At 40.6% G+C, this 13,792-nt stretch overlaps 1 protein-coding gene across 1 annotated transcript; it reads left to right on the top strand.

The window, feature by feature from the left end:
* Positions 1-505: 505 nt before the first annotated feature.
* On the top strand, positions 506-12,090 carry p2rx2 (purinergic receptor P2X, ligand-gated ion channel, 2). The gene is made up of 12 exons (XM_088618348.1): positions 506-1,158; positions 3,351-3,486; positions 4,107-4,178; positions 4,530-4,605; positions 5,059-5,155; positions 5,961-6,041; positions 6,489-6,627; positions 7,037-7,167; positions 7,311-7,401; positions 8,270-8,335; positions 8,619-8,696; positions 10,103-12,090. Exons 1-12 carry the CDS (start codon positions 1,019-1,021, stop codon positions 10,196-10,198), a joined length of 1,203 nt encoding a protein of 400 aa, XP_088474474.1. The 5' UTR covers positions 506-1,018; the 3' UTR covers positions 10,199-12,090.
* Positions 12,091-13,792: the final 1,702 nt, after the last annotated feature.

Raw genomic sequence — 13,792 nt, forward strand, 5'->3', positions numbered from 1 at the left:
CGTGTATGTTTTCTGGTTGGATGCTTGAAACTAGATTTTGTACGTCAGGTTGTCTGTCATAGAGGCACACAGGCATGTGAATGCTTATGAAAATATTCCTAGCTCATTAAAATTAGTGACTTATTATATACCATCGAGATTTACGTACAAAGGTTGAAAGTAAGCAAGTAGACAGGCCGTTTCTGTTTCTGACGTCCACTTTGTGCTGTGTCTAGTTGTATTCACCTCAGAATTCCCGATTATGTTGGGTACTTGTCTTGTGAGACTGGTACTGTTTTACTAAATGTGTAATGTTTTTATATCCCTATTTCATAAATTTTAAGCTCTCTCTCTCTCTCTGGGTTTAGTTAAACATTGTGATCCACATTAATGATAGCGACGGAGTCAATTTCCCACTTGATACCATGACCATGCATTAGGAAGTGGTTACAAGCAGCTGCTACAGGGTGGAAGAGCTTTTGAGTATCAACCCTTAATGTAGTGGTTTTTAAAAGCCCTTCGTCGAAAAACGGGTTATCAGATGTTCGCTTGAACACAAGCATATTTCTTTTGTGCTACGATTTCTCTTTAGAAAAGAGACACAACTCAAGCAAAAATGGGCGATTTTTCCACTCCACAAAAGGAGATCACATCACATAGAGATCTCAACATTTTGATCCATCTGTGCATTATAAATAGCTAGTAGGAGTAAGGAATGGGTGGTGGTGGCCTGAGAGTATTCAGCAAGGAATCATTTAGACCAGGACTGGAACAAGGAATCCCAATGGATTAGAAAACAGCTAACGTGATGTCATCAGAGTATGAAACACAAAAGGGGGAGGATGGCCAACATGCAAATTTAGACTGGGCACTAGGACAAGACAGGCAAAGAGATAAAGAAGAAGAGGAGATCCAGAGGTGGAGACAGAGAGTAAAATTTGCAAAGCCCAAAGGAGGAGTAAGACAGATTTAGAGCATCAGTGCGCCACACTACACCTCTGCTTCCAGAACCAGATCCCAGAGAGGAAATCTGTATACAATGGGATTAAAGGAGCTCATTAAGGACTTTTATGTTGGATTCTGGGATTATGAGACTCCGAAGATAATGGTGGTGAAAAACCAAACTCTCGGAATCATTTACAGAATTGTGCAGTTCCTGGTTATCACCTACTTCATATGGTAAGTTTAATTTGGTTCTAAAGCCTGACATCCATAAAAAGAATAATAAGTGCTTTGGTAATTGGGTGATACTGAAGTTGTTTTATGACTGACACAGTAATACAATAGTATAGAGCATTGCAGCCTGGTATAAAGACTCAAAATAAAGCAGATGTTCATATCCTTAATGTGGTTTCTAAATAACTTGGACTTCTAATGAACTCTAATGGACACTTTTTCCTTTTTGCACTCCCACAAAATGCATGAAAATGTGTGTTGGTTCCTTCTAAAATGTTATTGTAGTGCAATTTGCTATAGGCAGAGAAAGGCAAAGAGGCAGAGGTGTATCAAGGTTCAGTGAAATCATGACAAAAGCATCATAAGGCTTAAATTTTGTCACACATACTATGGTACTGTACAAATCATGGAAATCCATTCCAAAGCAATGTGGAAGCATGTTTATGGTATAGTAAAAGCATTGAAAAACTGTAAAATAAATACAGTAAATACAGTAAATTTCCATAAGCTTTGAAATGGTTGGCAGTCATCCAAAATAAGATTCAGAAGAAAGCTTTATAAAACCATAACACACATCAGATATTTACGTATTTTTGGGTTTCAAAACACTTACTGTATAATTGTATAATTAAACAAGATATTTTAAAGGATGCCTGAATGTAACCTCATCTATAATTAATACCGATGCTGACAAAAACTTTGCTAGCCACTAATCGATTTATAACTGCAAACTCTTGGTGACTGTTACAGATCAATACATTGCAAATGAAACTACTGTCCCCGTTTCACATTTCTTTTTATAATGGTTTCCAGCAGGTCAGTAAACTGTAGGTCAGGTTAAAATGCTACAGGGTTCAACATAAATCAGGAGGTACAAATAGTCTGAAAATAATGCTGTTGTTGTTGTTGTTGTTGTTGTTGTTGTTGTTGTTGTTGTTGTTGTTGTTGTTGTTGTTGTTGTTGTTGTTGTTGTTTATACTTACAATATAGAGCTCAGCATGAAATTAAATAAATATATATGGTTTGCCAACTATGTCATAGATCATAGTAACTTTCTGGGATTTCAGAGGAAATGCATTTTCAACTAATTAACATTTTATCAACATTATTTAAAAAGTATAGCTATCTGGTAATCATCCCCATTGTTTTGCATATTTAGAAGTGATATTAACATATTTGTTAATGTTCTCTCATAGTAGCCCTAATTAGGGTAATGACATGGAGGGGGTGCATATGCAAGCTGCCAGAGCATGTTCTAAATTACCTAAAAGCTCTTGAACACAATCATTTTGCAAAATCCCGGGAACATTAGAAGGAAGTCATCAGAAAACGATCTTGTGCGGATAACTTTTAACACATGTGTGTCAATAAGCAGTGGCTGATCTTTCCTTTTTAACATCTTCATTTCTTTAGAAGTGTTGCCCAGAGTATCAAGATACTAATATAGCATTCACCCTAAATAAGCTATTGCTGTTTTTGTGCATCCCTAGTGGAGGAGAAATATTAACCATTAACCATCACAGATGTATGGGTTATGTTGGTGGCACAGCGGTCCAGTGGTAAGCATTACTGCCTTGCAGTGTTGGAGCCTTAGGATTGGTTCTGGAGCAGGGGTGCAGTCTGTCTGGAATTCGCATGCTCTCCCCAGGTCTGTGAGGAGGTGTTTCACTTTCCTCCCGCAGTTCAAAGACATACTGGTAGGTTAAGTGGCCTCTGGGAAAAGCTGGCCCTGTTGTGAGTGTGTCCGTGTCTGTGTCTTCTGTGTGTCCTGCGATGGACTGGCGTCCTGTCCGGGGTGTATCCCACCTTGTGCCCATTGCTTGCCGGAGTAGGCTCTGGTTCTCCTGCGATCCAGAGTCGGATGAGGTGGTTATAAAATGGAAGGATGGGTGTTAGTATTCTTGATAGTGATGGTAAATAGGCATCTATTTACTGATGATTACATTCTGAACCTTCTAGTATTGTTGGCATTTATCCCTGGACAGGTTTCCTATCTTTTGCTTTCAACACAGAGAAATTTAATAGAGTTTTGGATCAAATGTGGTATATTTCTGTGTATCAGTGTTATTTTGTCCTCCTTGACATCATGCAATCCAAAGAGCCCCACAAGACCGACAGTATGAAGGGTGCTGCTGTGGATTCTGCACACTGCTCAAAGGGGCACATCCAGAACACCTCTTTGGCTTCCCTGACAGGTATGTGTTCATCAGTCAGAAGGCCTACCAAGAGAGTGAGACGCGCCCAGAGAGCTCCATCTACACCAAGATGAAGGGGGTCGCCCTGGTGGGGGACACTGTGCAGGATGTGGTGGAGTACGTCAGGCCGTCGGAGGTAAGACCTGTCGCCAGCGCTCCCACACGGCCACCTCACAGAATGAGGGCGAGGAGCACTGCGGCTTATCCCTCAGACTGTCGCCCGGAGACGCTGACTTCTATGTCTTTCAGTTGCTGATGCATCACAGAGCAAGAGAAGAAAAAACCCCACATAAACGTGTGATATCCTAAGTTGCACCATCCATATGTGCAGCTGAAGAGTTAATGAGTTCATTTATATTACATATAAAAATATAGATGGATATATTTTCTTATCTTTCAAGCCTGTTACTAGAGAATTTTCTTTTTACATAGTTTGGGTTTAACCTGATCCCTTTTTCAAGTGTACCGTACGTATAACTCAGTTCAGTTTATTTGTCATACCCACAAGTGCAATGAAATGCTTACCACTGGGCTGCTTTATGGTGATTCATTATGTTTTGGGCTCAACCCAGACAACTTGAAAGACGATTCTTTCCTATCCAGGGGGGCTGTTTACTGAGAGAAATTCCCAATTCCTCCACCCTATACTGCAGGCTGGCCCTGAGCTGTCTCCTTTGGGACACACAGACATATCCTCCAGTGGGAAATCCCAGGCCAGGGGAAATAATGGACCGCTTTTCCTTGTTTCCTACTCAGGGCGGTGATGTCATCAGCTCTATCCTACGGAGAGAGGTCACGATTGACCAGAGGCAGGGTGTGTGTGCAGAGGTAAGGCCAGACTGCAGCCTTCAAGGCTCTCCTGTTAAGAGGGTCATCCCAGACCAAGAAGCACGACAGCAACAAACTCCTTAATTATTAAATCACACAATGTGACAAGAATATTGACAAAATATTCAGTGGAATAATGAAGCAGCACATTCTGACCACATCCTGAAACAGAGTGGAAAGAAATCCAGTTTGGGCAAAATCTGTGCATCACAAGTTTGCATAGTTTAAATTGTTTTGTGTGGAACAGGAGCCTAATGTCAACTCAAGAATACTACCATTTAATCATGAAACTGACATGACATTGCTAATGTGATGCATGAGGCTGATCTCTCTCTACTTGTCTTTCATTAGCATTACTCAGTCCCAGGTGCTAACTGTACAACTGACAGCGACTGCATTGAGGAGGATGCTGATATGGATGGCAATGGTAAGGACCTTAAGGGTTATAAGACAAACCAGACTGTAAGTTTCTATCATCATTCTTTTGGTAAAGACTAATGAATGCTGGAGCTGCTTTTTCCAGGGAAATACTGGCTGCACTATGAAGATGACTATAAAATCATTTTACACTGTAGGGCAAAGTTCACACCCTTCTTTCCTACAGAATGATACATGCTGAAAAAATCCCAAATCCAAAGTGACATCCGAGCAATGGAATAATAATAATACAAATTGTAATGACGACTGTCTGTAAATGGGAAGTGTGTTTTGCTCTGGAGCAAGAGAATGAAAAATCACAAAAATCAGTTTCCAAATCCGCAGAATAGCAGATTGACGGAAATGAAAGAACAAGAAATAGAAGCTCTCAGGAGGCCACCAGGCAAAGGGAGCCCACTGTAGATTGGTTTGAATGAGCTGTGTCCTCTGTCTGCATGTACAGGAAAAAGGACAGGCCGTTGCGTGCCATACTACAACCACACCTTCAAGACCTGCGAGATCAAGACGTGGTGCCCTGTCGAGGAATTTGCTGCTGTCAGGTACCTTTCAAACAGGTGCTTAAAAAGCAGCTGTTTTAAGGAATTAGAAAATAACTTGGTGTAAGATATAATGATCTGTTGGTCACTGTGTATATACTCTGTGTGACGACTGAATGCATTTCACTACCTCTGAATTTCATTTTGTTTTTAAAAACTTTTCAGTTTTTACCCCCCCACCCCCAAAATTTTGAAGTTAAAAGTTATTCATCATTTCTCCTTAGAATGCTTCTCATAGATGCACAAGTGTTGCTCTGACCCTGCAGGAGCTTTCTTATTACCAAGTATTGCTCTTTAATGCCATCAGCTATATCACCTGCAGCTCATAACTGACAACTCAGTGAAGCTAAGCAGGCGTGAGCCTGGCTTGTACCTAGGAAAACCTCAAACCTGGGCCAGTATCTCCTGGGAAAGCTAAGGTTACTGCTGGAAGAGGTGCTAGTGGGACCAGTAGGGGGCGCTCACCCTGCAGTTTGTGTGGGTCCTAATGACCCAGTATCGTGATGCGGACATTATGCTGTAAAAAAAAAGTTGAGGCGGAAAACCAAGATCCTGGCTCTCCATAATCATTAAAAATCTCAGGGCATTTCTCAAAATGAGCAGGGATGTTACCCCGCTGTCCTGGCCAGATTTTCCCCTCGCCATTATTTCCCCCATCTATGAATCGGCATTATTATTAGTAGTATTAGTAGTATTATTATTAACTGTATTGTGACAATGAGGTAATTACTCTTATTGCTCTGAGAGATGTGTTGGACCCACAGGGGGCTGAAAGGGCAGATCCTAATGCCTCTTTTTCCTCTTGCAGGGAGCCCCCATTGGAGGAAGCAATCAACTTCACTGTCTACATCAAGAACACCATCCACTTTCCCAAATTCAGAGTGCTTAAGTGAGAAGCCTCCTCCTTTCCTAAAGCGCAGCTCGGATGAGACAGATGCCTGGAGTGTGCTTGCACTGTTCCATGTGGAACAAAGAGGTTCCACATTGTCTGAGTGTGGTTTTGAGTGTATTAGCTAGGCCTGTACAGCAGAGTGACTGAAAGGGTCAGAAGGAAAGAAATCTGATGCATTTGCCATTAGAGGGATTCTGTTTGAAATCAGGCCATCCCTTTTTGTGTCATGAAGTGGGGATGAATTGAAATTGATCGATTAAGAAGGTAGTATGGGTGAGTGGGTGTTGAGAACTTTGAGAAGACTTCTCCACAAGTGCTATCCTGTGGGGAACAAAACAAACATGTGTACAGTCAGAAAATTAAAAAAAGCTGCATTGCAACTGATAACTTGTTGACATCTTTGACAAGACTGAATCACACCTGATGTGTTGTTTTCGCCCCCAGAGGAAACGTCAAACCCAATCAAAAGAGGTATCTGGAACGCTGCACATACAATGAAGTCAAAGACATCTACTGTCCAATCTTCAGGCTGGGCTACATTGCTGAGCAGGCCAGGGTGAAGTTCAGCGAGTTGTTGGAGACTGTAAGATGATTTCTGGGTCTATGAAGCTCCCTCTGTCGACCTGTGCTGAGAGCTCAGATATGAATGATGAAGTTATCAGCCAGTGTTGCCAATCCACAATATCCCCCTGGTCAGGATGTCATGAAATAATTTCCCTGGGCATCTTACAAATTCAGTGAAAACTCACTCTAAAGCAAACCCTTCTTCAGAATATTCAATGTGTTTGTTAAAGTCCAGCTCCTTCATTGTCTTATTAAACTGTTTATCACCTAATCAACATGCCAGGGTTCTGTAACCATTCGATAAGCATCTCAGAGCCAGAGAATTAAAATGATTTTAACAACATGTCTTTAGACTCGCAAAAGTAGATTTAATGTGATGTGGCGTGCAGCCAAGACAATAAGGAACTCTGCATGTGGAATTCTGCCAGGGAGCTGTGATCGGGGTCTTCATTAACTGGAAGTGTGATCTGGACCTGGACCCCTCGGAGTGTATCCCGAAGTACGCTTTCCGGCGGCTGGACATCCGCAAGGACCCTTTAATCCGTGGCTACAACTACAGGTGAGCCGGGTCGGGAAGTAGGCTAATTAATTGGCATTGGCTACATTCTCAGTGTCTACCGGAACTGGTGTGATTGGAGGAATGAGCTGTCTTCTACATTTTCTTTCTGATTCAGGATTGACGTTTTTTTAATTGTTCCATAGGTTTGCCAAGTTCTACAGCAGGAACGGCAGCGAGTTCAGGACTCTGATCAAAGCTTATGGGATAAGACTTGATGTTATCGTCCATGGGGAGGCAAGTCTTTACCCCCATCCTTCAAGACATTTGAGTCATTCTGAAAACACCCACCCACCCAGCTGTACAAGTACATGCATGTGAATTATTCAATTGAATAACCAATACATAGATAGATCACTAGATATGTGTGTGTGTTATATATGAAAACCAAAGTAGTATTAATTTATATTGCTGTTCTGTTCACTCAAAACAACTCATCAAGATTCCAATTACCAGACAGTTTTTACCCATTTAGACAGATGAAGTCAGCAGTTTTGTAGGGCCCCAGAAGCAGAATTGGGCACCTCTGATCTAACTTACCTTGCTTAACGATAAAGGAGTAATGTTCTCACCTGTGATTTTAGCCCTCAGCTTTAAGGTCAGATGTTGAGAACCCTCATCACTATTTCACACTGCCACATGGCATTTAACACAGCTTTTGTCTCCTTCTGAGTCTCTTTTAAAAAGTAACAGAAAATAACTATGTATTCAATAAACAGGAAACTTCATCTCTAGTCATTCATCCATCAATCAGGCTATATGAATTTTAAATAAAATATGCAAATACACTATTACAGTCCATGTTTAAAAGAATGTCTAAAATATATGGAATTAAGGAATATAATTATGGAATATAAGGCAGAATTAAAAGTCTCTTGGTTGGTCTGTTTTCAATGTTGTGAAATGGAATGAACTCGGCTTATATGAACATTACTGACTGAAAAGTGTGTCCTGCTGATTCCTTAACTAGATGTGCAGTTCTCCCACTGGATCCAGTTATACTCCTTGAATTGTGTAAGAAAAATGTCTGCATTATTCTTGTCCTTTTCTTTTGCTGCGGGGATGATGCAGCAGGCATGATAAAAGAGAATTGTCTTCTTCACAGGCTGGGAAGTTCAGCATCATCCCCACAATTATCAACATGGTGACCGCCTTGACATCTGTGGGAATAGTAAGTTTCACCGGCTGGAATTGTTGCTGGATTTCTGGCCACCGCTTTGCAGTTCAGACTGGTAGGATGCAAAACAGAGGAATTTCTTTTACTCCTCTTAACGTTTCATGTTACTTGACAAAAGAAGCTTTGTGAACTGAAATAATTTCATTTTTAAATATAATTCACTTTGTTACTTTGGTGTTTCTTCAGCAGGTTATTCAGCTGACTTAGTGCTGATCTTCTGCATATGCAGACGTACAGTAATCTACTGTACCTCTTAAAATCTCTCATCTGTCTGCAGTGTTCCTTCCTCTGTGACTGGATTCTGCTGACATTCATTGACAAGAATGAGGTCTACAGTGAGAAGAAGTTTGACGAGGTAATAAAGCAATTCTTCTGATGGTATAGAAAAATAGGCTTGCATAGCATAAATTGTTTATTTTAATTCATTTCATTTCTGATCAAATTGCTGGATTAAAAAATATACTAGAAAATATACTAAAAGGCAACTATAATTACTGTACCTGATGTAGCCTCACCCAAGCTGGTGATGATATAGTGTATAGTTTATACTCAGAATGAGAGCCTGTGCTCCACAATAAAAAGCCCCTGAAGTGTGATTATAAACATGACTGAGATTTCTCACTGTATGGAGCACAATTCTGTAGTCTGCCCCATGTTTCTCAGTTCATCAAGCTACACAGCACATCCACACATTGTTACTGCCTTCTCTCTGAACCAGGTATCACTCCAAGAACCTTCATGTGCATCTGAACATCTTGTCTTTGCAACTCTTTCTGGGTCTTTTGCTTTTTGTTTTCTCGTTCCTTGCTTCCAGTTCCTCCCTAGCTTTGCAATCCAGATGTCCTCCCTGCGATGAAAATAGACATCCATCCCTTCAACCGAGGTCCTGACTCTCTGTGGTCATTAAAAATCCCAGAGCATTTCTCGAAAAGAGTAGGGGTGTAACCCAGGCGTCCTGGCCAAATTTCCCATTGGCCCTTACCAATCATGGCCTCCTAATAATCCCCATCTCTGAATTGGCTTTATTACTTTGCTCTCCTCCCCACTGATAGCTGGTGTGTGGTGAGCGTTCTGGCGCACTATGGCTGCCGTCGCATCATCCAGGTGGGGCTACACATTGGTGGTGGTGGAGGGGAGTCCCCATTACCTGTAAAGCGCTTTGAGTGGAGTGTCCAGAAAAGTGCTATATAAGTGTAAGCAATTATTATTATTATTAATTCACTCCTTATTCCTGCCCTGGACAGGACGGCAATCCATTGCAGGGCCCACACTCACTGACAATTCAGGGGGCCCATTGAACCAAGCCAGGATGTCTATGGAAGGTGGGAGAAAAGCAGAGAACCTGGCAAAAACTCACCGGAGAGCTCTTTCATGGTCCACAGAGAAGGTGTCCCAGCCCATAACTGAACCCAGGGTACAGGAGATGTGAGAAAGCAGATAGAAACAAAGAAGTAATTTTAAAAGTATGGTAAAATACACATCATTTCAGTTCAGTCCAGTCAGTTCAGGTTATTTCTCATATGCACAAGTGCAATAAAATGCTTGTTTGCATGTGTGCTCCAATTCAAAGACATTAAAGGAATCACCAAAAATATAAACACAGAACAGCAGCAGCAACAGCAACAACAAGTTAAATAACATACAACCAAAAAAAACCCAAATGAGAAAAATAAAACCAAAAATCTTCTGGGGAATCCCACTAAACTAACTGCTAATCCCTACATGGTTATAAACCCCCTTCTACATCTGTCCCTTCTGTAGGTCACCAACGAAACCTCCCATAACACAGTGACTGAGGTAACTACAATGAGCCAGGGCTCCACCCACACAGACCTGTCTGACAGCGTTGCTCTCTGACTCCACCCACCTCCCACCCAGCTCCACACACAGAGGGACAGCACACAGTCTGCCAGAGTGGGCCTGAAAGACACCTCAGGACATTGCTTCGCCTGGGGAGGACTGTGAGGAGGATTGTTGTTGCCACTGAAGTCCCCTTGAACATGATGTCCATCACTCAGAAGGAAAGAAGGTGGGGTTCTTCCAAGAACAACAGAGAACAGTAATACAAGATACAATACAACAAAATGCAAGAACCTTTAGCCACAGTTTCAGTTTCTCAAAAAAAATGGCACTATAGAGGTTTAACTGTTGAATGCCCAAAGAATACAAGTTTTTTGGGGGGACAAACAAACAATATTGAGCCCACTATCTGTCCTAATGTAGACAAGCGATATTATCAGAAGAGATGAGAAAAGGCTTTTTTCCCTCCGTTTTAAAATTTTAAAACCCCTCCATTCTTTCAAAAAGCAAACAGACGGGGCACTTCAAATTCCCTATTTATAAGCTTACACAATTTAAATAAGCTAGGACTCAGAAAGGTTTTGGAAGTGAAGTGTGTAAGACATCACTTCCTATCTTAGATTTACAAAGACCTGGACAAACAGATGGCCTAGGGGAGGGGCTTTATGGCTGGCTTTGAAGTCTAAATGATTCAACATAGTTGAAATAATCATGACACTGACCAGAGAACATTTCATTCCCAACACACAGCTGCAAAACAGATATTATTGCAAAGAGAATATTAAAACATAATGTTTAGGAATGGGTATGGGAACATATTAAAAGATGTTTAGGTATGGGAAAGTCTTTTCAATATCAGTTTTTGAAACCACACTAAAATTATGGGTGTATAACACATGTATTCTGTGTACATATTATACACATGCTTTTACAGTATCTTCAGTTTTTGATTAATGTAGGATCTATTACGTAAAATATAATGAGGAACGTCCATCCATTTTCTAACAACTCCAATTCAGAGCTGGAGCTGCAAGCACAGGGCGTCAGTCCACCACAGGGCACACACAGATACAAACACAGATATGCACACACCAGCACCAGTTTTCCCAGAAGCCAATTTACCTCTCCTTGGATGTCTTTGGAGTGTGGGAGGAAACCAGAGTACCCAGAGGAAACATACAGTATGTGAACACAAGGAGAACATACAAACTCCACACATGTAGCACCCCAGGTCCAGAATTGAACCCTTGGCCCCAATACTGTACCACATTTACACCCATGAAGAAAACATCCCAAAGAAAAAGGTCAGTCACTCTCTCACTCTAATGGTCAGCTGAAAGGGTCATGGGATGTTGGAAATTTGTGCCCTCAAAAGTCTTAGAGCAGCTGCAGCTGCAGCAGGAACTACTACCAAACCAGGAAACCTGAGATTTTAAGCAATGAAAGGGTTTCAGAGTAAAGCAAGGGTCCAGATCTGGACAAGGTTGAAAAAAAGCTATTTTAAAACGCTGAAAAGCGAGCTGTTCATTTTCTTCAAGGACTGATGACTGAAAGTTCAAGGCCTGAAAATGGAGTTAAAACAAAAAAGTGGAGCTAAAACAACAGCGCTTTAAAGCTTTTTATATATTAAAGCAGCTTTGTTTTCTGTCACCTGCGATATGCCAGCCTTGTCTTCTAAATGTTAAGTAAATATTTTAGATATTGCCAGTGATAAAAGTACTTCATTTTTATACAAAGGCTTTATCAAACCACTCCTATGTAAAGAGGGGAAAAATGTACTTGAAAGTATTACTAAAAGCCTTTACAGATTTTTAGATAATTGATTGCTGTTATTTTCATGGACTTTTATATCTTAAGTTTGTCTCCCTTGAATGGTTTTATTAACTGCGTTACATTTTACTTCTGTAACTTTTCTTACTGAACTGGAGCTTTCAATAAACAGTATAATAGAAATAATGAATCTATTTATTAAACATACTTATTGACACTTCAACTCTCCCCAGATATATTCCAGGCGACACTGTAAAACTCTGCATAGATGGTAGGGGGGGGGAATCAGTAATGAGGCAACATGTACCTGGGTTAAAAGAAAAGAATACAATTGTAGGTGATTACCTACCTCTGGAAAATGTTTTAAAAGTTTGCTTTGATATTGTACAACAAAAAGTTTAGAAAAAACGTCAGTGGGCAGAAATATAGCATTCATTACAAAATGTATGATGGTTTTCCTGGGTAAAAAAGAGATATAACACTTAATAAGTTATAACAAGCTGTACATTTTCAAGTTCAAAGTGTATTTTTTTATTCTTGCCCACTCATCTAATGGCAAGAAGCAGGTATTTTTCAAAAAAGAAAACAACAGACGTCACTCCTTCCCACATTCCCCTTCAGAAAGGAGGAGCTGAGGAGGAATCTGAAGACAAGCACTTTCTGGGACAGAGTTAATGCAATAAGGAAGACATTTACCGCTAACTGAGAAGAGATAAGATTACGGGGAAGTGCAAATTCAGATTCTTTCACACAAACATGATTAAAAGAAGTGTATTGATTGGAAAACCGCTTGGGTCCAAGATGTAATGGATTTCTGTCTAGTTCTGGAAACGGGCTGCTAGAAACCACACTAGAGGCCTTTTCATTAACCCTTGTGTGGAACCACTGGCCATCTCTTTCCAAGATCTTTGCTTCTCATAAACTCCATCTTTGATATCCTGCCCATTCGAACACTCATTCTCAACAGAAACAATCGATAAACAAAAGAGGTAGCAAATTGTAGTAAATTCTGCAAAACCACAAATCTAGCTGCCATAATGATATGAGCTGAAGGCACATTATGAATATTCCAGCACACTGCATTTTAAAAAAAATGTCATTATCTTGCTGTGAGCGTGCTGGTATTCAGTGTTTCAAGCTGTTATTGATATGTATTGATATGCAGGGATGGTCATTCAACCTAGGATGGGTAGCTTTAATGAAGAAAAGTTTTTTTACAAGGTAGTCTTAGCTACCTGCTGGTACAGCTGCAGAACTCCGACAGCCTGTATCCCCTCTCACACAGCATAATGAACTGGCTTTTTCATTTTTTTTGTTAAACTAATGATGTGAAACAAGTCAGACTATAAATGTAATTGCAAATGACAATGCTTTTACTGTAGCATAAGTGGAAAATATACTGAGCACCACCAAGCTTGATCAAAAACAACAAAGTGTGTTTTACTCACTGGATCACGGTATGTGAAAGTCACTCATATCTTCTTTGTAGATCTAAATTATTTTGGAAGCCTACAGAACATTTATTAAATGTACCTTTTGTACAATTAACATTATCTACAAAAAAAACTCCCATCGTCATTCTAATGATGATGATAGTGTTTTTTAACTACATTTCCTTGGTCACGTCCTTCTCATAAAATCAGTCAAGAAAATTAGGTTATGGTCTCAGGTTGAGGAAACCTGATGCTAAATGGATTGATTCTGACTCAGTGCACTGACAGAAATTTCATTACAGAAATTGAGACCCAGCTCTGATCCAACTGGAGCTTCAGTATCTCTGTGGGGGGAGGGAATGATGGAGAGTTAGGGGTTGGGGGTTGGCTTAAGGGCGGGTGCTGGAGAGCTGGGTCTAGTCAGATTTCTGGGGCACTTTTGGAATGT

This window comes from Lepisosteus platostomus, chromosome 24, assembly GCF_059453375.1.
Source record: "Lepisosteus platostomus isolate fLepPlt1 chromosome 24, fLepPlt1.hap1, whole genome shotgun sequence".
Classification (NCBI taxonomy): domain Eukaryota; kingdom Metazoa; phylum Chordata; class Actinopteri; order Semionotiformes; family Lepisosteidae; genus Lepisosteus; species Lepisosteus platostomus.